General features: G+C 52.4%; 8 protein-coding genes across 8 annotated transcripts; 4 read left to right on the top strand and 4 right to left on the bottom strand.

The window, feature by feature from the left end:
- Positions 1-8086: 8086 nt before the first annotated feature.
- On the bottom strand, positions 8087-8610 carry GUITHDRAFT_150827 (hypothetical protein). The gene is made up of 3 exons (XM_005838767.1): positions 8285-8610; positions 8179-8236; positions 8087-8132 (listed from the first exon to the last, which is right to left on the bottom strand). Exons 1-3 carry the CDS (start codon positions 8437-8439, stop codon positions 8127-8129), a joined length of 219 nt encoding a protein of 72 aa, XP_005838824.1. The 5' UTR covers positions 8440-8610; the 3' UTR covers positions 8087-8126.
- Positions 8611-9444: 834 nt separating this feature from the next.
- GUITHDRAFT_102454 (hypothetical protein) lies at positions 9445-9766 on the top strand (the record flags this gene model as incomplete). The annotated part of the gene is made up of 3 exons (XM_005838766.1): positions 9445-9542; positions 9593-9650; positions 9710-9766. 3 exons carry the CDS (start codon positions 9445-9447, stop codon positions 9764-9766), a joined length of 213 nt encoding a protein of 70 aa, XP_005838823.1.
- Positions 9767-9895: 129 nt separating this feature from the next.
- On the bottom strand, positions 9896-10963 carry GUITHDRAFT_102453 (hypothetical protein; the record flags this gene model as incomplete). Its single annotated transcript, XM_005838765.1, has 7 exons — positions 9896-9994; positions 10039-10113; positions 10158-10189; positions 10291-10366; positions 10466-10538; positions 10836-10908; positions 10951-10963. The coding sequence occupies 7 exons, from the start codon at positions 10961-10963 to the stop codon at positions 9896-9898; spliced, it is 441 nt and encodes a 146-aa protein (XP_005838822.1).
- Positions 10964-12326: 1363 nt separating this feature from the next.
- GUITHDRAFT_134183 (hypothetical protein) lies at positions 12327-13524 on the top strand (the record flags this gene model as incomplete). Its single annotated transcript, XM_005838764.1, has 2 exons — positions 12327-12509; positions 12556-13524. 2 exons carry the CDS (start codon positions 12327-12329, stop codon positions 13522-13524), a joined length of 1152 nt encoding a protein of 383 aa, XP_005838821.1.
- Positions 13525-14311: 787 nt separating this feature from the next.
- Positions 14312-15695, bottom strand: GUITHDRAFT_134182 (hypothetical protein; the record flags this gene model as incomplete). The annotated part of the gene is made up of 5 exons (XM_005838763.1): positions 14312-14433; positions 14469-14568; positions 14616-15145; positions 15196-15328; positions 15429-15695. The coding sequence occupies 5 exons, from the start codon at positions 15693-15695 to the stop codon at positions 14312-14314; spliced, it is 1152 nt and encodes a 383-aa protein (XP_005838820.1).
- GUITHDRAFT_150826 (hypothetical protein) lies at positions 15687-16202 on the bottom strand. The gene is made up of 4 exons (XM_005838762.1): positions 16176-16202; positions 16073-16119; positions 15781-16020; positions 15687-15728 (listed from the first exon to the last, which is right to left on the bottom strand). The coding sequence occupies exons 2-4, from the start codon at positions 16083-16085 to the stop codon at positions 15709-15711; spliced, it is 273 nt and encodes a 90-aa protein (XP_005838819.1). The 5' UTR covers positions 16086-16119; positions 16176-16202; the 3' UTR covers positions 15687-15708.
- A 520-nt stretch (positions 16203-16722) lies between these two features.
- On the top strand, positions 16723-18468 carry GUITHDRAFT_134181 (hypothetical protein; the record flags this gene model as incomplete). Its single annotated transcript, XM_005838761.1, has 8 exons — positions 16723-17364; positions 17409-17441; positions 17467-17529; positions 17568-17653; positions 17736-17991; positions 18038-18195; positions 18245-18300; positions 18344-18468. 8 exons carry the CDS (start codon positions 16723-16725, stop codon positions 18466-18468), a joined length of 1419 nt encoding a protein of 472 aa, XP_005838818.1.
- A 1638-nt stretch (positions 18469-20106) lies between these two features.
- GUITHDRAFT_65705 (hypothetical protein) lies at positions 20107-22611 on the top strand (the record flags this gene model as incomplete). Its single annotated transcript, XM_005838760.1, has 2 exons — positions 20107-22143; positions 22201-22611. Coding segments are annotated over 2 exons (2448 nt in total), but the record flags the coding sequence as incomplete, so codon positions are not given.
- Between the last annotated feature and the right edge of the window lie 594 nt (positions 22612-23205).

The following is a 23205-nucleotide window of genomic DNA, read 5'->3' as shown; positions in this document are numbered from 1 at the left end:
GTGAGGTTTCAAAGAGGCAGGGGGGGGGAGCGGGAAAGTAGAGGCGATTTTCGTGTCGAGAAGGAGAGGTAGGAGGAAGGTATAGTAATGAAAGAGGAGATGGAGGTGGTAGAGGGTGAAGTAGTGATAGATAGTGAAGAAGTGATAGAGAAGGTGGAGGTGATAGAGGAGGTGGAGGGGAGAGGAGGAGAAGGAGCAGCGGATTACTGCAGCATAGTGACGCTGATTGGAAAAGAAGGGGTGGTAGAAGAGATGAAAGAGGGGGTGGAGATGTCGAGGCAGACAACAGCAAAGTTTGAAAGTTTCAACGTATTAAAGTTTGACGTTTGAAGTTTGAAGTTTCAAGTTTCAAGTTTCAAGTTTCAAGTTTGAAGTTTCAAGTTTCAAGTTTCAAGTTTCCGAAGTTCCGGAATCAAGTTCGAACTTCAACCGTCCGGCCGGAGCCTTCAGATCCGGCGGGCCTACCACGCCTCCAGGTTTGAATCTTGATACTCCTCCTCCCGCCATGCTGCCATGCCTCCCTGTTGCCTGCGCTAGGAAAGCAAGTCCCTCCCCTCCCTCCCCTCCCTCCCCTCCCTCCCCTCCCTCCCCTCACACCGGCAGCGAAGTCCCTCCACGCTCTCTCTCTCATCTGAAACCTCCAACTCCCCTCAAACCTGTGGCTAAAAACGCGGATAGTCGCGACTGTTCATGGGCCTTCCCCTCGCCTCCCCTCACTCCGCTGCTGCTGAGCAAGGAGACACCTGCTTCTCCTGCTCCTTGTGGCCCCGCAACTCCCGAGCGAGTCCCTTCAGCTTACTCAGACAATGCTGGTGATGTTCAGATCGCCAGGCTAGCGGACGCTGATGGGGGACAGCATACACGGGCGATACTCAAGTTCGCACTGCAGCTCTGGAAGAGAAACAACGCCTGCAAGGTATGGTGCCACGGCAGGTTGAGGATCGCAGCTTACAGGAGTCGCTTGTGCCTGCTGCGATGGGGCATGAGACTGCTGCATGCCTATGGTGTTCAACGTGCACGAATGGACCGTCTGCTCATCAAGGGAAGACGCAGGAGAGAGGAGAAGCTCTGCGCTAGGGTCTTGCTCGCCCTCAGCATGCCAGCAGGCGGTGACCTGGCTGTCAGAGTCGAGCGGCTCATGCAGGAGAACGAGAAGATGCAGGAGATGCTGCTGAGGCACAAGAACATAGCGACCTCGCAAGAGCGACTGATCGAGAGCCTCCGGTGCCGAGCTGAGGGGCAGGAGAGAGACCGACGATAATGTGGAGAATGAAAGAAAGCAAAGAGAGCAAGGCGAATGATCGACACATGGCTAGGTTGATACACATCAGACATTCATCCATTCACATATCGCTCAACAAATGGCATGGCAGGTTGCGATTTGCTCAGACCTAGAGGAAATTAGGAGTAGAAAGAAGGGGGGAGGAGGAAAGGGGGGGGGTAGAGAGGGAGAGGGGAGGCAGCATGGCTGAGGTAGGTGAAACTGGGAGTGCGTCACCTTCGTAGCACGTCATGCCCTCGATGTTCTTGATGTTGGTGCTCGCTCCCTTCTTCACCAGCCACTTGCCCAACTCCATGTAGCCTGAGCCTGCCTCACGGCACATCGCAAGCAGACTTGACGTACCAAAAGCGAAGGAGAAATGCAAAGCTGTCTGACCCATGCGGTTCTGCGCGTTGAGATCGGCAGCTCGGTTCTGTAGAATCTGAGGAGGAGGATCAGAAGAAGAAGAGCGAAAAGCTTCTTGCCTTGCACATCTTCTTCTGGTTGTTCTGCAGCGTATGTTGTGTCACTCCCTCCCAGCCATCATCGACTATCACCTGAGCGGCGACCATGAGCAGAGTGTTTCCAGCTTCGTTTCGCACGTTGACGTGAACGTTTTCCTCGAGGAGCTTCGAAGAGTCACAACCGCGTCCCTCCCTTTCCCTCTCACCTTGTACAGCTCATCTTCCCGCCCATGTCGACATGCCTGGAACGCAGCTTGCTCTTCCGCCGTCAGCTTCACCTTGCTGCCGCTTGCCACAGCTTCGGATACTTCACGAACAGCTCGCTTGTCGCGAATAGCCGTGAGCTCCTGCTCGAGCTCTTTGATCTGGTTTTAGGTACCGTCAGCCCCAGTCATGGTCGTCCTTGCCGTCCCCCGCTGGCATGTAAGCCTCAACCCTTCCTCTCCCTACCTTCACTTGTGCATTTTCTTTCTCCACAGATATCATTTCCACCTGGAGCAACAAGTCAGACCACCAGTGGCATGCCCAGAAGTGACGTCACCTGCTTCTGAAAGCTGAGCTCCTTCTTCTCCTTCTCCGCTTGTTCTCTCTTCAACCTCGAGATAATATCTACCTGCATCTGCTCTCGCTTCTTGACCTGCCCGATCCACATCATCTCTTTGACGCACAGCACCAGTACTACCTCCTGCACTTCCTTCTGCAAGCTGGAAACCTCGTCCTCTACCAGATTTTTCTTCTTCGACATCTCCTCCAGTTCTTTTTGCAGTTTCTGGAGCTCTTCCATCTTGTGTGCTTCAGTTGATTGCTTTGCAGCGCTTTCTTCTTTGAGTCTCTTCATTTCCTCCTGTTGATGAGATCAGAAAGTCATTAGCCCCCCCTTCCCCCCCGAGTGGTTTTCTCACCTTCATGAGCTGCATGTTGTCTTCCTTCATCTCAATCTCTCCCTGTAGCAGTCGGAGCTTTTCTGCTTGGGCTCTCTCGATCTCTTCCTTGGCACGCGCCTCTTTCTCTTTCTCGAGGAGCACTCGCTCCTGCTTCTTGATCTTCTCTTCCATGTCCCGCTGCCTCTTGTGAAGCTCCTCAAGTTCTCGCTCCTGCTGCTGGGCCCTGGAGATCATTGCCTTCCTCTCTTCGTCGAGATTTTGCTGGAAAAGCTGCAAGTCTTGATTCATCTTGTCTTGCAGCTCTTGTCGCTCAACCTCCAACTGGCGAATCTTCTTCTCTGCTTCACTTGACATCTGCATCTTCTCTGCATTCATCTCTTCCAGCAGCTTCTTTGCCTCTTCCTCAGCTTTCTGCCTCAGCTTTCTCTCTTCCGCGATCGCCTTCATGGCGTCATCCTCCACCTCGAGGGCCTTTGATTTCGTTTTCGTCTCATGCAGAAGTCTCTCGATCTCCTCCTTCTGCTTCTCCTCCCGCAGCTCTCGCATCCTTCTTTCTTCCATCAGCTGCTTCAGCTCCTCACTCCTCTCCAGCTCTCGCTCCTGTAGTCTCTTTTGCTCCTCCAAGATGGAGTCAAGCTCCGACTTCTGTTGTTTCTCTCTCGCCGCTCGCTCCTCAATCTCTCTCTTCAGCGATCGGATCTTGTCCACCTGCTCTTTCTCCGAACTTTCCCTCTCAGCCATCTGGTCCCGAAGCATCTCGACGTAGCTCGCCTGCTCCCGTTCACGTTCCGATCTTTCCTCGCTCTCCTTCTGCAACCTCTTGAGCTCTTCCTTCCTCAAGATTTCTCTTCTCCTGAGGTCTTCTCTCTCCTTCTTCACCTTGTCCATCCTCGAGCGACTTTCAGAATTCTTCTTCTCCTGCTCCTGTTTCTCCTGCTTCAACCGCTTGATCTCTTGCATCAGCTCCTTTTCTTCTCTTTCCTTCATCTTCTTCTCCTCCGACAGCTTCTCCATCTCTTCCTTGTACTTCTGCTCCTGTGACGAGCGATTCTCTTTTTCACTCATCAGTTTTTCGTATTGAATTTTCAAGTTCTTCTCGCGCTCTTCCTGTGCCTGCCGCTCCTTCTGCAGCTGCTTCATGGCGGTGCTCTGTTGCTCATGCTTTTTCTTCACATTCTTCATCTCGCTTTCCACTTCATGTTGCTCTTTCTGCAGTTCTGCTGCCTTCTGCCTGAACACCTCCCTCTCTGCCTGCTCCAATGCTCGCAATCGTTCAAGTTCTTCCTTCATCTCTTGCATCTGGCGTTGGGCTTGCTCCTTCTGAGAGAGCATGTCGCTGAGAATGCTTTCGTTCTGCTTCTCTCTATGATCCCTCAGCTCCTTCTCGGCCAGCAGCTCCTCCATCAGCCTCTGATTCTCCTGCTCTCTTGTCTCCGCCTCCTCCTTTTGTCTCATCAGCACTTCCAACGATTTTTCCTTCTCCTCCGCAACTTTTTCTGCCTCCTCAACCTCCCCACGCCATTTCTCCAGCTCCTTAGTGAGCTCAAGGTCACGTATCTGGATATCATGGTGCTCATTTCTCAGCTGCTCCAGCTCTTTACCCAGCAGCTCCTCTCGGCCTGATGAGTCTGAGATCTTGTGCTTCAGCGCATCAATCGCTTGCTCGTGCTGCTTGCAGCGACTTTCCATCTCCTCACAGGTGCCAACAAGTCCGCTGATCTCCTCCTCCTGCTCCTTCATCTTCGCCTCTTGTGTTGCTCTCGTCTTCTGGAGCCTATCCAGCATTGACGAACGATCCTTCTCCTTGCGCAGAAACTCTTCGACTTCTGCTTTCACTTTGCTGATCTGCTTGAGTTGTTTCTTTTCAAGTTTCTTATGTTCCTCCTTGGCGCTCTTTAGATTCTTCAGCTCCTCCTCGTTGGATGTGCGAGATGACTCTAGCGATTTGATCTCTTCCTTCATCCTCTTCTTCTGCGACTCCTCCATTTCTACCAACCGCCTCTGTGACTCCACCTTACGTCGAATCTCCTCCTCCTCCTCCATGATTCTCGTTCTCAGCCTCTCATATTCCTCCTGCTGCTTCAGGGCAGATTGTGTCCTCTCGTCCAACTCCTTCCTCAATTTCTCCAGCTGATCGCTGTAATCCGGTGCCGCCTTTGCCGCCTTGAGCCTCTCGATCTCTGCCTTCCTCTCCTCCTCTTGTCTCCTTCTCTGCTCTTCCTCTCGCTTCAGCTTTTCCAGGGTCAAACTCATCTCCTCTTCCTTGCTTTTCTTCTCTTGCTGCTTCTCCTTCAGCCTCACCACCTCGTCGGCAGCTTCTTCGCTTCTTCGCTGTGCTTCCTCCAGCTCTTCTTCCAGCTGTCTGATCTGCATGTTCTGCTTTTCAAGGATGGTGGATTCACGCAGAGTAGCGGACTTGAGTTCGTCTATCCTCCTTCGCTGTTCTGAATCTCGGCGGATCTGCTCTTGCCTCTCTATTTTCAGCCTCACCAACATTTCCTGATATTCCTTCTCCATTTCCGCCTGTTGCTCCATGTCCCGCAGCAAATTTTCCTTCTCTTCCTTGTACTTCTTCTCTACCATCTCGTACTCCACATGCTGAGCCCTGAGCCTCTCGATCTCCTGCCTCTGCTCGTCTCTCTGCCGGCCCTCCTCTTCCATCTCCTTTTGCAAGCTTGCGATCTCCAGCTCCATGTCAACCGCATGGCCCTCGTGCACTTGCAGCTCCTCCCGCAGCTTCTCGATTCTCAACCTTTGAGACTCATTCCTTTCCTTCACTGCCTGCACTTCTCGTTTCTTGCTCTCGATCTCCCACTGATTCTCTTCCTCTTCCAGAGCAAGCTTTTCCTGCTCCGAGCTTATTCGCTGCAATGTTTCGCCCTGTTCCTTTATCTTCTTGGCCTGACTCTCCTTTGCGCTCTCAAGGATCCTCAGCTCCTCTTCCTGTTGCATCGCTCGCTTATGCCGTGCTGCTGCTTCGTGCCGCATCGCTTCTAGTTCAGCTCGTTTTTTCTGACGGACGAGCGAGAATCGTCACGCGAGGGAAAGGGGCATTACAGTTCACCTGCGACTTCTCTTCCCATTCTTTCTTCTCCTTCTGAAGGTTCTCGATCTCCCTGACATGGTCGTACTCCTGCAGGAAACATCAACAGCTGAGACGAAGCTCGGACAGACGAGACATTCATCTGTAGAAGTTCTTTTTCCTTCCAGAGACGTTCGAGCTCCTCGTTGGTCACCTGGGAACGTAATGAGGGAGGGTCATAATCATGTGCTCTTACCTTGTCCTGCTCTGCTCTCTGTTTCTTTTCCCTTTTTAGTTTCTTCAGCATCTGATTCACGAACAGATCAAGAGCAGGGAGGGAGCAACGACGGATACTTCGCGATTCTCTTTTTCTCTTCGCTTGATCTCTTCTTTCTCCTTGTTCACCATCTCGACCTCTTCTAAGATTGCTCTCTCCTGCTCTGTGAGCTGAGCCTTGCGCTTCATGAGCTTTTCCAGCAATCGTTTCTCCTCCGCCAAGAGGCTGCACACACAAACGGAAGGTCAGCTTGAGAAAGAGATGCCGAGAGCCAGGGAGAAGACGGAAGACAGCTGCCGCAAAGGGCAAGGAGGTCAAGAGGGAGCAGGAGGGTCGTGAGGTTTTGGCTAGGGGGTCAGTGATGGAAGGATGTGTCCAGAGACAGACAAATCTCTCACCTTCCTTCTCGCTCCTGCGCGTTCACCTCGATCTGCGAGGCCTTTCGATCCAAACTCGGGCTGACGTAGTTCATCCTAGAGAAATCTTCACTCGAGGACCTCGCGGGCTCGTCATCCGACTGCTAGAATCAGCCTCAGCAATCTTCTGTTGTCGTCATCGCAGAGAGATGTTTGGCATGCTCACCTTCCCTTTCCCCAGGAGCGAGAGCCACCACACGGCAATCAGCTGCGTCTTGGTCTTCATCTCCTTACCTGCACAGCGATTGCGAAAAGTGTGAAGAACATGAAAGTTCTGATGCTTCACTTGCACCTTTAGACTTGGGCTGCTCATTCAAGTCTTCTGCCTTCTTCTTGTTCTTCTTCTGTTCTGTTCGTCAGTCTCGCTGGATACATCCTTCACCTTACAACTTTCTTCTGTCCAGGTGTCACTTGCTCTTGCACATTGTTGAGGAATTGATCGAAGTCACCGATCTGAATCAGGGAGATGAAGCACGAGTGAGATCACGAAATAGTTTGGAGGTACGTGTGATCCAAGGGATGGGGCAGAGTTTAAACAGGAAAGAAACAATAGAAAGAAAATGGAATAAACTCTGCAAATGACACAGCAGAGCAGACCTTAGAAAGAAATCCCTTGCTCTTGGCTAGCGCATCCGACAGCTCAGAGTCTGTATGGCTGAATTCGCTGCTGGAAGAAACATGTGCCATCTCTCTGCAGCAACATGTCAGGACTGAGAAGGCTCTTCAAGAGGAGGAACAACTTTTTCAGCGCCTCCATGGTCTTCCTCCTCTGCGACATCACTTCGGGCGTCGCGTGCTTCTCATGACTTGGCAGACCAGCCAGTTTCGAACCTTTTTTCCCGACACCAGGGGCGACAGCAGCGCCTCCCAAGTTGTGCGGAACTCCAATCGGTTGAAGATGCGGGTTGTTCTTTGCCATCTTGTCCTTTTCTTTCCCCTTAGGATGACTCGCAAGTCAGCGACACTGTCTGGAAATGTTCAGTGGTTTACCGCAGTCGTTGGCACGGGGCTGTGCTTGGAATGATGATCCAACTCTTGCAAGCGACCCTCCTTCAAGCGCTCCTTGGATGCTGTCTTCAACCTCCTCGACCCTCCATTGTCTTTCTCGATGGGTTGAAGTCGTTTTACAGCTGATTGTGGGTGCTTCTGATGCTGCAAGTGGCTGCTGGAGATGAGGAGGAGAAGAGGTCAGGCAGATCTGCAAGGAAGCACAAACAACCTCTGCGGGCGAGAATGACCTCGATCCGAGTCACCTGGAGTGACATGAAGTCAATGGTCTTGGACTTCGAAGTCTTACCCTCTCTCCATTGACTTCTTACTTTCTGAAAAGACATCGTCGTCACTCCTGTCGCCCCAAGACTAGCGAGAGGATCAGAGAGGCGGGTCCTGCATCACTGCAAACCTTTTTGATCTTCACTTGGCTCAACACCTTGTGACTTCGACCACCTGCATTTGATTACTGAAGATTCGATCGGTAAGGATGTTCTTGCCATCTTCCGATGTATCTTCAGAGTCACTTTCGACGACCTTGGCCCTACAAGCACAGTTCATAACAAAGGAGAGATTGCTGCGGGTGATTCACCGATGATTCCTGGCAGCGTCTTGTGCTCTAAGTACAGCATTGTTTCCCGCTCTCTCCAGCTCTCTCTGCTGCTTGCCGTAAAACCTCTCGAACTCATGCACTTCTTCGACGGAGCTAGACTGCCGTTGATGTCGCACAGGAGTGAAATCGTTTTGCGATCGAGACGGTAGCGACGCCTGACGCCCATCAGCTGCATAGCTCGAGGCGTCTCTCCGTCGATTCAAAACTTTCAAACATTCAACGGGCAAGCAGAGGACTGCAGGAGGTTGAACCTGAACCATCGTCGCTCGACATGCTGATTTCAGAATCTGATTCTTGGTGATTCGCCTGCTGAAGCCACAGTGTTCAGCAGGGCAGTACAAGGCAGCGCAACTCTACCTTGGTCCCTGGTCGAGAGGAACGATCCCACAGCCCTCGTCCAGTGCTGCTAGTGAGAGTTTTGCTTGGTGTATCCTCGGCAGCATCCGACGACGAGTCTGAAATGTCAGATCGAACAATGTGACTGCGTGCTTGCCGCGAAGGTGTGCGAGCATTGCGACTGCTAACACGACCTTGCAGCATGACCAGAGGAGCACCTCGCTCAACAACAGCGAGAGAATTTCATGCAGCGATCAGCATTGGAACATGCTCTTGTTCAGCTTCTCTTTTGCTGGGAATGTTGGGGTGTCACACGTAAACGTGATCGAGCTCCATCCAACCATCATCGGCCAGTGCAGAACCAATGAGATCGACAAGACGATAAGTTGGACCGATAGATAGAAACGAGCTGTCGTCCCTCAAAAGCTTTAACGAATTGATAGCCTTGAGCCATCCATTTCGTCTCCTGGCATGCTGATCCTCAGGGAGCACATGAGCATCGGTGCATGCTCAGTTCATTGTCGTGTCTCTCTGTGAGTTTCTTGTCCTCTCTAAGATCCTCTCTCGCCCCCCTCTTCGTTGTCCTCCATTCCCATCTGTCGACCCGCCATTCGTCCTACCCTCTAAAACGGCGATGATTGATGAAAAACTCCAGTCCAAATTGAAATATACACGCCAAACGAAAACAAACTAACCGAAATTAATAAATTGATTTACCTAATAATTTCAAGAATGTCAAAGAGCTTATGAGATTAACTAGCCGAAAATAGGAATAAGATGGCAGGCAGTCGGGCGAGTGTGCGGGCAGACAGGGGAGGAAGAAGGGGAGAGGAGAGGAGGAGAGGAGGAGAGGAAGAGAGGAAGAGAGGAAGAGAGAACGAGAGGACGAGAGGACGAGAGGAAGAGAGGAAGAGAGGAAGAGAGAGATGAGGTGGAGGATGGTGTTTAGGCATGTAGATTTTGTCGTATGCGGATCTCTGAGTGCGAGGAATTAGAGAGAATCAAAGGGAAATGAGGATCAATTAAACTCGAGATCTGATTGGAGCTTGCCCAGCAGTCCCGTTATCTCCTCCTTATAGTTTCGCTAAGAGATATCTTGTTGGACTTGCTTCATGGCAAAAGGGCGCGAGATCATCGAGCTCCATGCAAACGAGGATGAGGACTGATCTTTCTCGAGCAGGATGTTCGGAATTTTCACTCAACTTCTCTCGTCCCCAGAGGCGATGTACACTCATCCGTTCCTCTCCAATGGCAATGCCGCCTCCTACCCCGGGCCAGGGTGAGTCCTCGCTCGATGAGCCAGTGGGACTGAGTTTGATCTGCTGTCAGCTTCTTCACCTCCACGCCGAGTGAGCTCAAGCTCAACTCCGTCACTTATGATGGACAGGTGCGCATGCTGCTGTCATGCAGTCTTGGATCTGAGGTGGACCTGACATGTCCTCGCAGGACTCTGAGTGTCGAGACGGCCCAGCTTCAGGGATGGGGCAGAACCAGTGCCACTAATCTAAGAGCAGCCTCCTCTTTTCTCTCAACCAATAAATTCTTCAGAGAACGATTTTGATGTGTTGTGAAACAAGTAGCTGTTTCCTGCTGCCTGTTGCCTTCGGTAACTCCCCGACAAGTTTTGCGACCTCATTCCTGCATGGGCGAACTCTCCATGCTTGCAGCTGCTGACTTGGTTTGCAATGCGTTGTGAAGCTTCCCAGACAACATGTCGAGCGATGCGAATGCCTGAGTTCAGATCAGCTGGAGCAGGGCAAGAGCTCTTACGGGACCTTAACGATCGTCTTTGCTTCCTCGGGTGTCACTAACAGCATCGTGTCGTCACCTAGAATTTTGTTTTCGAACTCCTAAGTTGATGTCAGTGGTGTATTGCTGACAAGGGCTTGCGCACTTGGAAGAGGACAGGATCCTTGTAACCTAGCCCTGAGAAATCAGGTCAGACTTTGGCTCGACTACTTGTACAACAAGCCTGCAAGGGACGATGCGATCAAGGAAATCTCAGAGGTTCTCAGTTGTTTCATCACGGCTGGCTCCATCAATCTTGCTGAAAGCGCGATTGTCAAAAGCACACCAAGACAAGCGACTCGCGTTGGCTGAAACCTGCAAGACGAACGAAAAGCCAGGAATTGCGATAGCTCAGCTGATTTACTGCCTGTGATCTTGCAAGTTTAATTCATGCCTCGCTTCATTATCACCAACCTGACAAATCTTGGCGAGGTCTCTACCCTGAAGCTTGTGCAGGATCATCTGCTTGCCGATGACATCAGCGAGACTGGCGCACACAGTCAGCGCTGGATAGATATGTTGTCATCTCTTTCCTTCCACAGACTGCATGCCCAAGATCCCGACCGACACGAAGATGCTCTAGGTCGACAAACTACCCGCACGAGTTATCTGGAAACTGTACTTTGACATATCAAGTCACCATCTCAACGAGGTCGATTGAAGAAACTCCTTTCCAGATATGACAGGAAGACATGTTCCGTGACGCTATGCTCTCGCAAAGGCTGACTACCTGAAAGCCTGTCAGATCGGATGAGAAGAGGAGTAAACTGTTGAGAGAGATTACGAAAGGATGCGATGGCAGCATGTCGAGCTGTCTTGCTGCATGAAAGGCCGAAACAAGATGAACTCCATGGAACCTGAAGAGCATTCAGAGCAGCCCCATGACGCCGATAACTCACGTTGAAAGGACATGGGAAGCCTTTCCCTGCTCTAGGAGCGAAGCCAACAGGCGTTGAGATGAAGTGCGATGGACCTCTGGGGGGGGGGAAAGAAATGCAGCTAGAGGGACACCATGTGAAACGAAATGAACAAAAGGATGAGAGTACAGGGAACAGGAAGCTCTCTCTCCTTTTTGGTCACTCGCTGTTCAGCCACCCATGCTCTATCAACTGTTTCTGATTCCTGGCAACGAGGTCTTGATTGGTGGCCCCGGACCATGAGACAGTTTTGCATTCGCGCCATGGCACACAAAACCTGCTCGCACCGATGTGAGACAAGGAGACGCGTGGAGAGATGCGTTGCCTGCGAGATTGTCCGTCCTTCCATGCGATGCATTACTTGCTGGAGCTGAGCAATCACTTCCCATCCGAACGCCGGAAACGGTTTCTCTGCTTCCTGTCTGTTACAGGTGATCTTCTCGCAAGGTTGACATGTGCAAGACGTTTACAGCTGAGAAAGAGTTTCGAGCACCTTGCTCATGGAGAATTCATCAAGAGCATGCGGGCCCTTGCCATTTTTGAACCGATTCCACCTTGCAAAGCAAAAAAGCAGGAATGAATGGTTAATGAACCACAAAGATTTGGAGTGCTTTACAAGTCTTGCAGCTGTGCTCTCGCTTGTTCTCTCCTTTTTCGAGCCATCATCTTGCCTTTGCTGTGGCGTCCACCTTGTTCTGTCTCCAGCACCTGTGAGAGTTCCAAGCTAAACTTGCGATTCGTCGGACTTCGGTAGTTCCACATACGACCGGGAGCGTTAAGAGAGTCGCCAACACGCATGCGAAGGGGCAACCGACAGAACATGCAAATCCTGCGAAGCAATGAGAACAAATGGAGCGGAAGATGTGACACGTGCCGCTTCTGTCTCAGCCACTCTGCCTCGCAGATGCGGTGGATGGCCTGGAGCCTTGATGTCAGGCATAACATGACAACCTATCGAACTTTCTTGTACCGGCATGCTTTGCTCACACCTCGGGCAACTCGTGGTCTCATTGGTACCTCCAGCACATACTCTGCATGCAGAAAGTGGCTCTGCACAACCTCCTCTGAGCTCCGGAAGGGTGCGGCGGATTGAGCAGGAGAAGGCGGAAAACGGTGAGAGAGAAGCCGGCAACCGATGAGAGGAAAAGAGCGGAGGAGTACAAGGAGGAGGTGGCAGTGGTGGTAAGGAAGCGTGGGAGGAGAGGAAAGAAGCCAGAAGTGGTAGGGAAGCGTGGGAGGAGAGGAAAGAAGCATTTCTCCGACCGACTCTCCCTCTCCATCCCCTACATTGTCGCATGGCAGGCAACCAGTCGCAACGACAGGTGATTTGACCACTATTTGACCACCCGGCAGAGAAAATGGAGGCAGACAAGTGGCATGCCAGGAATGTGAGGCTGCAAAGAGGAGGAGAAGAGAAAGCAGGAGCCTTCAACGAGACGACGAGATCTCAGCTGGCTTCTCAAGGCTTCGCCGTCATCTCTGCCGTCTTGCGCCAAGACGAATGTGCGAAAGCCGTCGACTTGGCATGGGACTTTGTTGAGGTCAGTTGCGGGAAGTGTGATGAGTGATTGAGATTTTGTCTTCTAGGCTGCAAGTAAGGCCAAAAACCGAGTGTTGAAAGGAGATTATTCCAATCATGTCGACCGAGCAGATCCCGATACATGGCACAACGGCAATTGGCCGCGTTGCGTGGAGGGGGGGATCATCCCGTTTTGTGGAGCTGGCCAGTCAAGGTGCGCATGGTATGTACGATCGCACCATAAGATTCGAGAAGTCTTTGCTGGCTTGTGGCAAACAGAAGACCTTGTCGTTTCTTTTGATGGCCTGCTTCTATGGAGAGATTGGAGGACTCTGAATCGTATGGAGTATAGGACCGAAGAAGGCTGGTTTCACATCGATCAGAATCCTAGAAAGAAACAAGACTTTTGTTGCGTGCAAGGATTGGTGAATCTCTTGCCAAACTCTGGTTACATTGAAGGGAACGTCCTCGTTGCAGGCTCGCATCTTTCCTTCCCTCATCACTTCTTGCAGCACACTGACGAAGATTTGAGGACGTTTTACTTGTCTAGGCTCGACCAAGTCCAGGATGAGGACTGGTTGGAAGTGCACCCAAAGGACAGCCTTTTGCATAACAATGTAATCTGCTGTCACCTGGACGCTGGGGATCTCCTGCTGTGGGATAGCCGAGTCGTTCACTGCTCGTACCCAAGTGCTATCGGAGCCACGCGAGAGGAGCAAGCGGAGCTGTCCTCTGGTGACCGCATGGTGCTGGAACACGCGAAGGGCCTTACGCGAGCAGCAGTGATGGTGTGTTACGTGCCAGCTGAGAGAGTGGATGCCAGGATCAAGGAGGAGCGAGTTGAAGCCGTTGGTCGAGGAGCGACCTTGTCACACTGGCCCGACAAGCTGCAAGCACTCGGTGCAGAGCAGCAAGCAGATGCTGAAAAGGAAAGAGAGATGATCGAAGACATGATGCAGACTTCTTCGGCTTTACTGCCTGCCTCAGAGCTGTCTGATGAACAATGGAAGCTCGTTTACGGAAGAGACTGTCAGTGACAGGCGATCATCCAAACGTGATCTATTCCTTCTGGGATTTCAAGTATCATACATTATGACGAAGTATCTGTTGAAGAGTTGTCTGCTGGCACGCTCCTGGGCCACTAAGAGACCGTGTTTCCTCCTCCGATTCCATCAATTTGCTCATCTGCTTTGCAGCAATTCTTGCCACGACAAGATCCTAAACCGATCCGTAAGAAGGAGAGGAGGGAGAAGGAGGAAGGAAAGAGCGAGGCAATGGAGGGGGGAGACTTAAGAAGAACCTCTTGGTCAAATGCAAGATCATGCTTCTTGTTTGCAGCGAGAAGAACTCCCTTAACATCATTTTGCACTTGCTCGTCAATGATGGGAACGCATCTAGCCAGAGTAAGTTGAGCGCGACGCAGAGACGTCAGGGCTACATCAGCGTTCGGACTTCTTCTCCAAGCATGGCATGCAGCGTATCTTCGACTCGCGGGTCTGACTGAGCTACTTGGAGCAGGACGTCGCTTCCTGTACGAGCAACGTACCCTGAACACCGCAGTGAGGGTCGCAGGGGAGAAGAGCAGAACTTGCCAATGAGGTGGTCGTTCATCGATATCTTGTCGTCTGATGAAATTCTCACGAGCTTCCTTGAATTCCAATCTAAGAAAGAGTTACAAGTTCGATTTGTGTTCTGTATTCCTTGCCTGTTGAAAAGACAAGCACGTGTTCGGCGGCAAGCAGGAGCTGAGTGCGATCGATGGCTCCTTCAAGGATTTCTCTAGCATTGAGATCAGATACTGCCGCAAGCAAGCTAGAATTAAAATCACCTCGTGAGAAGGAGCTCCAGCTGGTGTGTTTTCATCCCACTGATACTGACAGAGATCTGTCTGATGCAGTTTTCCAAGAATCGCTTGTCGGAGTCGTTGAAATTCCCAGTGACTTTGGCTTGTTAGATGCTCAATCTCACCAATGGTGGTTACCTTTGTTGATCATGGAGCAAGTCCCCAAGAGAGGCCCATCTTCGCTCCGTATCGGCATCACCATCAGACTCTGCACGCTCGTAGTTGCCGGACTGTAAGCCTGCATCAAAGCTCACGCATGGAACCTCCTTCCTCCTCGCCTCGCACCGTGTCGACAAGGCGGTCGAATTTCCTACTCTTTTGTGGCTCGTCCAGCAAGATTGCTTCCTCTGACTCTGCTACCCACCCAACGACTCCCGTCCCAAGAGAAACTTGTAGAAGATCCTCGCACTCGTCCTGCCGTCTCGTCCACAGACATTTCTGAGGCGAGCTCTCATCAGTGAGCATGTAGACCACGCAGGTGGTGGCGTTCAAGATATCTCTGATCCGTGAAAACTGGATGGTGACAAGTCGATAAAGGTCCATAGGGCTGCATGAATTAGGGCCGAGAAGGATATGAGACTTGAGCGCCCGGTCGACGACTTGGATGGTTTGGAGTAATGTGTTGATCCGATGGAAGAGCATTCCTCCTTGGTCGCAGACTGCTTGCAACAGGAGATGATCCATGGTGGAGAACTTTGCCTTGCGATCTTGCAGGTGCGAAGGAGCAATCTTGTCATGGCATTCGACAAGAGCCACGACAACTCCTTGATGTCTGATCGGCTGACAGAGTCTCTCAGCAGCAGAGAGCGTGTAATCTGTGGGAGATGGTGTTGTCACGTCTGAGGTCGCAATCTTCTCCTTGTACCTGCTTCTACTTCTTCCTTGCAGAATGATTTGATTCTCTTCGAACGATTGCCAGGAGCCCACAGCATGATTTGCTTCTTGCCTTCATCGACCAGCCACACATCAACTCTACTCGCTGATACGAGGGTCCTGACCTGGCAGCAGGGTCATTCGAGGCACAGCAAGCAATCAGGGAAGCACTTCGCGAACAAAGCAGGAGCAGCATGAGTCCACGTCTATGGGTTGACTGGAGACCTGCAGGAAGAGCTGCAAGACTCTGACGACAACCCCGAGAGTCTGAAGCTGATACGCCACTACTCGGATCACCTCCTCTCGCTCGTGACTCGAACAACTCTCGACGATATCCCGAAACTTCCTCGAGTCCTCGTTGCCCAGCAGGAACCCCAGCATCTCCTTCTCTGAGTCAGCCTTATGCCGATGCACCTCGTCACTCTCGCTCATGGCAGGCTTGTCGTGGCCTAACTCCAACATCTTTCGATACCAGAACAACCAGCCCTCCATCGAACGTCGTTTGCTAGTTAGTGGGTCGTGGGCTAGAACGGAAGAAGAAATGAGCGACTTGCACAAGGAGAGCGTGCAAGGTTACCAAGCTCCACACATCTTTGGAGGGGTTGAGAGACAGTTGAGGAAGCTGAGGCAGACCGCAGCATGCTTTCACCAACATCGTCGTGAGCACTGAATTCAGCCGAGACGCGGTCGTGACCGTCGACTTCACAGATATCATTCACCCGGGAAAGAAAGTCTTGCGTGTTGAGATGAGGGTTTGAACGCATGATGGCTTGAACCAGATTAGAATTCTGTTTCTCTAGCGCTTCTATCTTCTTCTCTGCACCAAGTGATTGGTCAGCAACCCGGCTGCCCCATTCTGCCGTTTCTACCTATCGCCTGCATTTCCCTTTGTTCGCTCTCTCTCTGCTCCTTCATTCTGATGCAATGGGTTACATAGCTCCTCAATATGGCGGCGAGCAAAGACACGCAGACCTCTTGCTTCGATGCTTGGTTTCTCTCTCAATATTCTCCAGCTTCGACTGCAATGTCGATATCAGGAGGTCTTTCGCAAGCAGATCGCTTTTCTCTGGTGAAATCATTCTTTCCCTGCTGGAAGCATCATCTGCTTGCACATTGATCAAACATGTTGAGATACTTGAGATGATCCACAGACTGGGTCGACGAACTCCAGTGAGTGTCATGCATGGACTGCTTGCCGCTCAGATGCGCGAGTTTGAAGTACTTCATGTTGGCTGAGGAGCGGTCGGACGTTGAAGGAGCTTGACTGACAGACCATGCCTTGCTGCTTCCCCACCATCCGCATCGCTCCGTCATCGCCTCCAGTCCCTCCTACGGTTCACCAGTAGTGACAAACTGCTGTATGAACGCTTTAGAGGGTATTAGCAATACCTGGCCAACTATAAGCAATATAGTACTCTGGTTCCTCTGAAGCATGCGATGGAAGGGCGTATGGGCGCTATGGTTGGTCGCAAGCGCATGCGGGGGAAGTGCATTCTCTCCCTCCCTCCCGAGGATCGGCATGTCTCTTCCCTTGTCGTCTGCTCCGGGGACAGAGAAAACCAGCCTGCTTGCCGCCCCATTAGCCAAGTCGAAACTTTCGAAAGCTGGTAGACGAGAGTTTGGTTTCCCCGTGCAAGTTGAGAGGAGGAGAGGAGGAGAGGATGTGTTGAGTGCTCCGAAGCATCGAACACTAAGAAGGCTGATGGCTCTCGCTGTCGCCCTCGCCGTCACTTATTCTCTTCCTAGCACAGCGCAAGCTGTCCAAGAGGAACTCGTCCACATCTCCAGCATCGACATGCGACAAACTGTCGCCTTCCTAATGGGATCTAGTGCTTTTGGGCTGTGGGCTGAGAAATACACAAGAATAGGAGGTATTGTATCGGGAGCCATGGTCACCTTCTTCACGTCAATGCTCATGTCAAGCTTTGGCTTACTCTCAGCGTCCACATCGCATCCTGCCTACACTGTGGTTTGGGCACATTTGATTCCACTCGCGATGTGCCAGATGATGCTGGGGTTAGACAGAGAAGACATAAGGACAACAATGAGCACCTCGACGAGTATGTTGAAAGCCTTTGGAGTTGCAAGCATTGGTACAGTCGTCGGGGCGATGGTTGCATTCTTCTGTATAGGGATTCCTGATGCCTGGAAGTTCGCAGCGGTGAAGGGACCTGATCTCTGTGCTCTTGCCAACTTCTGCTGTAGGTGTTCACGTCTACCTACGTCGGCGGGACCATGGTGAATGAAATGAGACTCCTTGTAGGACAGCCTTACCTCTCGCGTGCAGAACTTTATCGCCACTGCCGACGCTGTTCGGGTGACAGCAGTAAGTGATGGTTTATGTGATGTAATGCATCTTTACAGCTGAGAGATCCAGCCTCCCTCGCTGCAGCTTTTTCGGCAGATATGATTCAAATGGCTGCATACTTTGCGATTCTTTTCTACATCGGGTATTGTTCGAATTCCATGATAACTGCTGACCAGCTATTTCTTGAACCTCGACATTCGTTTTGCTTCAATTTGCGATTGAAGGAGAAAACACCAGAAGAAGGATGGGCCGAGAGAAGAGGCGTCAGTTGCTGCAAAGGCCAAAATGGAACCAGCACCTTCCATTGAAGGTTTTGCAAGTTGCCAAGCAGCAGGAGCAGCAATCTGTCTGCTTGCGTATCAAATGGCTAGATATGTGAAGGCATTTGACGCTGGTGTACCAATAGCAACAGCACTTTCTATGTTAGCAGCTTTCACGCTTCCGCAGAAGTTCAGGGAATCTTGGTCCTCGTCTTCGCGAGTAAGAGGAGCAACACAAACGAGCCTTCGCATGACAATATTTTCAGCTCATGGGAACTCTGCTCCTTCAAGTCTTCTTTGCCACGATTGGAGCCACGACTGATCTACGAGCGCTCTTTTCTTTCGGCGCAATCGCTCCTCTGCTGCTATTCGTAGCTGTAATTCTAGCTGTACACGGAGCAACGATGGCGCTACTTGGGCGGCGGTACGAAGCATGGCCTTGAACTTGTGCCAACACAACTGACTTGCCACAGATTATTGAAAATTGACGTGCGAGACCTCCTCCTGGCGTCAAACGCTGCGATAGGAGGTCTCCTTTCTTGCTGCCTTACCTTAGTTGAACATGTGGTCAGGTCCTGCGACAGCTGCCGCCATGGCCGGGGTGATGGGCTGGACCGAGAAGATTTCATCAGCTGTCTTGACTGGCACGATCGGATATGTCAGCCAATGTGCCGACCTGCCACACGAAGAAGCCTAACAAACTATGCAGATTATTGGGACGGGGATCGGAATGATTGTTGGTCTTGTCTGTAATCTGCTGACGCCTCCATTGTACTGAGACGATGTACTGAGACGTGAGTTATTGTCGGTTCTGCTGTCTGATACACCAAGACGTCATCGGCGCTTGCTGCTGAGCAGAAACAAGGTGTTGGGACATTTTCGTGAAAGCGACATCGGTCCTTGAAGTTTCCGTCACTCTACCAACTATAGCACCCACGACTCACCTTTCGACTCGATGTTGACGTGTAATTGCAAATATTTTGATTTGCCGAAAAACTGTTTCTTTGAATCTATGAAGGGAATGTCAGACACACAAGAGTCTATCACAGCAAAGATGCCTGTCAAGGTGTATGCAGGGATATTCATGTCTAGCTGGACTAGCGGGAGTATCGACCCACTTCCCCCTGGCCAGACCCAATCATGTCCCGGCCCGTCAGAGTTGACTCTGAGGAATCGAGGACGTTTGTGCCTGAGAGTCTGCCTCGCATGAGAAGGTCATGTCACCCACACCGGCGACTTCTTGCTCACCTCGTAGACTTGGCTCGCCAGCCGCTTCAGCTCTTCGATCTCGTCTTTGTCCAGGTCTTTTCCTATCAATTCTGAGATCCTGCTCGGCGATAGATTCTGAATCTGATGGAGTGAGAGCGTCTCCAGGACTCTTTCATCGACTTCATTTCGAGCTGCCCATCGTCGTATCAAGCTATCATCCAAATCAGGGTGTTGACCTCGGAGCGAAGCCCCTCTGCGATCAGGCAAGTGTCAGCTCTCTTCGTCAGGCGCACGCGAGCATGATCTATATGAAACATGCTATCCGTACTGGGAGATCGCCAGTCCGGAGACGTAGTCAACGCTTTTTCCATCCTCCCACTTCACTCTGCTCTTCCGTCACTCTGGTCACGCAAGAGGGCAGACGCTAAACCTGCATGCTGGCTGAGCTAAGCCTGAGCTCCAAACCTTAACGATGGTTCCTGTTCCTCGACTCGCCAGAGCTCCTGCCATCTTCACCTTCATCCCTACCGCCGGCCGGGCGCATCCCGTTGCCCATCCTACCCGCACCATGCCCAACCGTTGCTTCCTACCAACTTCAACTCTTTATTTATTTACTCAACTTTATTGAGCTATGATGTCTGGTACAAATAATTTAGTCAAATGTAAAAGGTCACCCATCATCCGTGTTACATCAATCCGACAATGATAACCGCTCTTCGTAACGGCCAACGGCAGGGAAAGGAACAATGGTGGAGGGGAGGGAGGGAAGCGAGAGAAGGCGGAGAAGAAGAGGAGAAGCAGAGAGAGCAAACCCGAGGAAGTGAGAGCCCAGGAGGCGAAGAGACTGAGAAAGAACAGAGCAGTGGAACAGATAGTCACCTTGTAGAAGATGGAGGCAGGCACCAACTTGTCAGGCCTGGGGGTTCCGGTGTTGAACGTAGTTCGAATCCGACCTCTGCTTCCTGATGAAGGAAGGGCTGGAGATCTGAGGGTTATTGACAACCAGAAGAAAATCGTACTTCTTGATGTCGGAAAGGTGCAAGGGACCACTGCTGACGAGTATCCGAATGATTTCACTTATATCGACAGCGGGTTTGAACAAGCGTATGAGAGATCAATGTCTCCCATGATCACGAGAGACGAGCAGGGAACTCCAGGCTTCCTCGAAGGAGTGAACTGCTCGATCGTTGCCTTCGGCAACTCCATGAGCGGGAAGTCTTACACCATCGAAGGGTCTGGACCAGCTTCGAGGGATGGCGTTATCCCGTGCCTGATCAACGGAGTGTTCGAGGGGATCAGGAGCAAGGCAGAGGAGTTCGGAGCAGGGAAGCAAACTCTCCGCAAGAAGTCGCAGAAGTGGCGGTTCAAGCTGAGCGTGCAGTACATAGAAATCGTGGATGAGAAGATCAACGACCTGCTGAACCCTCAGAAGATGGAGCTGGAGATCAACGAGTTTGGGATCAACGACGGCCTGGGGATCAGGAACTTGACGCGGAAGTGGGTGGACTCGGAAGATGAGCTCTACCATCACTTTCGCGTTGGTCAGTCGTCCCGCACAACCCTGAGGAATGAGTTTGGAAACCTGAGCGAGCGATCCTCCAGCATCTTCAGCCTGGAGCTCCACCAGGTGGTGACTCACTCGGCCATCGGGCTGCTGAAGCCGGTGGAGGAGCACCTCTTCTCCCGCTTCCTCGTCATCGACCTGCCTGGAGCTGAGAAACTCGCTGAAGACGCGACGACCCTCCGCATTCGCGAGGGCCCTACACTCAATCAGAGTATCACATCCTTTGGTCAAGTTGTGAAGGCGCTGGCTCAGGCGCATGACGTGCAGGATATGGAGTTCATCGACTTTGGGCAATCAAAACTGACTGCCCTCCTCCCCGACGTACTTGGAGGAAGCAGTCGCACCCTCATCTTCACTACCATCCCCCCAGCTGATTATCGTGCAAACTCGTTTGTTCTCCAGTTTTCGCAGCTCTTCGGCAAAATTCGCAACTTCCCTGTTGTCAATGACGGCAAACAGATTGCGCTGCTACGGAAGTACAACAATCAGATGCATCTTCTCCGCCAGCAGCTTGCTGCCGCCGGCTTTGGAGGGCTCGACGTTGACGATCGACTGACGAATCATCTGCTGGAGATCCACAAGCTGGAGAAGAAGATCATCGAAGATGAGAAGGCGAGACTCGCGTTGATCGAGGAGCGCGAGCAGCTGCGAGAGAAATTGGCGCAAGTCAACGCGAGGGTGAACCAGCTGCTGTCCGAGAAGAGCCAGCTACAGCAGGAGCGCATCCAGAGCGAAGAGGAGAAACTCAAGGTCTCGAAAGTTCTGGTGGACCTGCAGATCGAAAACACAAACTTAATGGAGCAGGCGGTGGACACCGAGTTCCAGCTGCAGAACCGCATCTTGCAGCTTGAGAACAACATCGTGGAACTGGAGATGAAGGGGCAGACGAAGCAGAAGGAGATCGAACGGCTACAGTCCCAGCACCGCGACGACACAATGCTGGTGAAAGATTGCCAGGATGAGATCGCAGCAGTGCGATCCAACTACAGCTCAGTGCTCAACGACCTGGACGCGGAGAAGGCGAGGTCGGAGGAGCTGAGCCTGGAGCTGCTGAACCTCGTCAACACCAAGAACGCGCTGATGAGAGAGCGCGAGCAGCTGCAGGCGCAGCGGGAGAACATTCTGAAGATGAACTCAGAGCTAGAGGGAAGGATGGCAGAGAGTCAGACGGAGTTGAAGGAGAACGCGGAACTGATCCGACAGCTGCAGCGTGAGGTGGAGGATCTCAAGACTGAGAAGGAGCGGGCGAGGCTGGAGTTCGAAGCGATGAGGGTTCAGTTCCAAGAGCAGAAGCTGGTGGCCGACAGGACGTACGCCACCTACGAACAGAACAAGGGAGAAGAACTCTTGAGCCTGAAGCAGGAGCTGGTGGACCGGGGAGAAGAGCACAAGCGAGTGATGAAGAAGCTGGAGGAGGAGATGGCGACAGTACAGGCGCAGTTCAAGCAAGCGTCTCGTCGAGCAGCAGAGATGGAGAACGAGCTGAACGAGAAGGCGATGGTAGAGGCGCAGCTACAGTCTGAGACTCAAGAACTGAGGCAGAGGATGACGCAGCTGTCGGAGAGCTACCGTGAGAAGCTGCACAAGTACATCAGCGACGTTTCTCACCTCTCCTCCGAGGTCAACAAGGGCCTTAGCAGCGGCACCCTCGAGCAGGAGACCAGCATCATCACGGCTGAGCTCCGAGCCTCTGTGGACGCCATGTTCCAGGAGCTCGTGCAGACTTACGGAGCCCGCGAAGATCACTTGCAGGAGGAGCTGCGGAAGTCTCGGGAGCAGGGCATGTCGTACGCGAGGAGGAGCAGGAAGTTGTACCAGGCCTACCGCTCCCTGCGCTACCAGCTCGAGGACCTTGCGCCCAAGGGAGTTCGGCCGGACCTCCTGGACGACGCGGCGCTGCTGGTGGACGGGGAGGGGAGCGAGGTGGAGAAGCAGCAGCAGCAGCTGATCGAGGAGCTGCGGGACAAGCTGTCGGAGGCGGAGGCTCAGAGCGTGGCTAAGTCAGAAAAGGCGCTGCAGGAGGCCGAGCGATACACCGCACAAGCCGCGCAAGTGCAGGCGAAGCTGAGCCAGCAGAACCGGGAGATCGCAGACCTCAAGGCGAAGCTGGCGATGGCGGAAGAGGAGGCGCGAGAGCGTCGCGGGGAGGTGCAGCGAGTGGAGGAGAGGCTGCTGCAGGAGCTGCAGGAGCTCAAGACTAGAGGACTTGCGGCCCCTCGCGCCGCTTCCTCCAACTCTGACGCGATGGTGGCGGATCTCCAACGACAGCTGGACCGGAGCTCGAGCGAGAACGAGAGGCTGAGAAGCGACGTGGAGAAGCTGAGGAAGGAGAGTCGCTCAATGCCGGCTGCCGCTAACCCCGAGCCCTGCGAGAGCTGCGGCAGGAAGGACTCGGAGATCCAGCGACTGCAGGCTGAGCTCAAGCGATGCCAGGGACAAGTGGAGGAGCTCAAGGCGCAGGTGGCGAAGGGAGGAGGAGGAGGAGGAGGAGGAGGAGGAGGAGACCCTGCAAAGGACGCGGAGATCGCGAAGCTGCAGGTGAAGGAGACGGAGGGCAAGGTTGAGATAAGCTGAAAACCATGACAGGCGGAGGTCAAGAGACTGCAAGATGAGCTTTCTAAGGATGACCTCCGCGCTATGGTGAATCCTCGCCTCCTCCTC

The sequence above is a fragment of the Guillardia theta genome (genome assembly GCF_000315625.1).
Source record: "Guillardia theta CCMP2712 unplaced genomic scaffold GUITHscaffold_10, whole genome shotgun sequence".
NCBI lineage: Eukaryota > Cryptophyceae > Pyrenomonadales > Geminigeraceae > Guillardia > Guillardia theta.
Note: the sequence above shows the minus strand (reverse complement) of the source record. Positions and strands in the feature narration are given on the sequence as shown.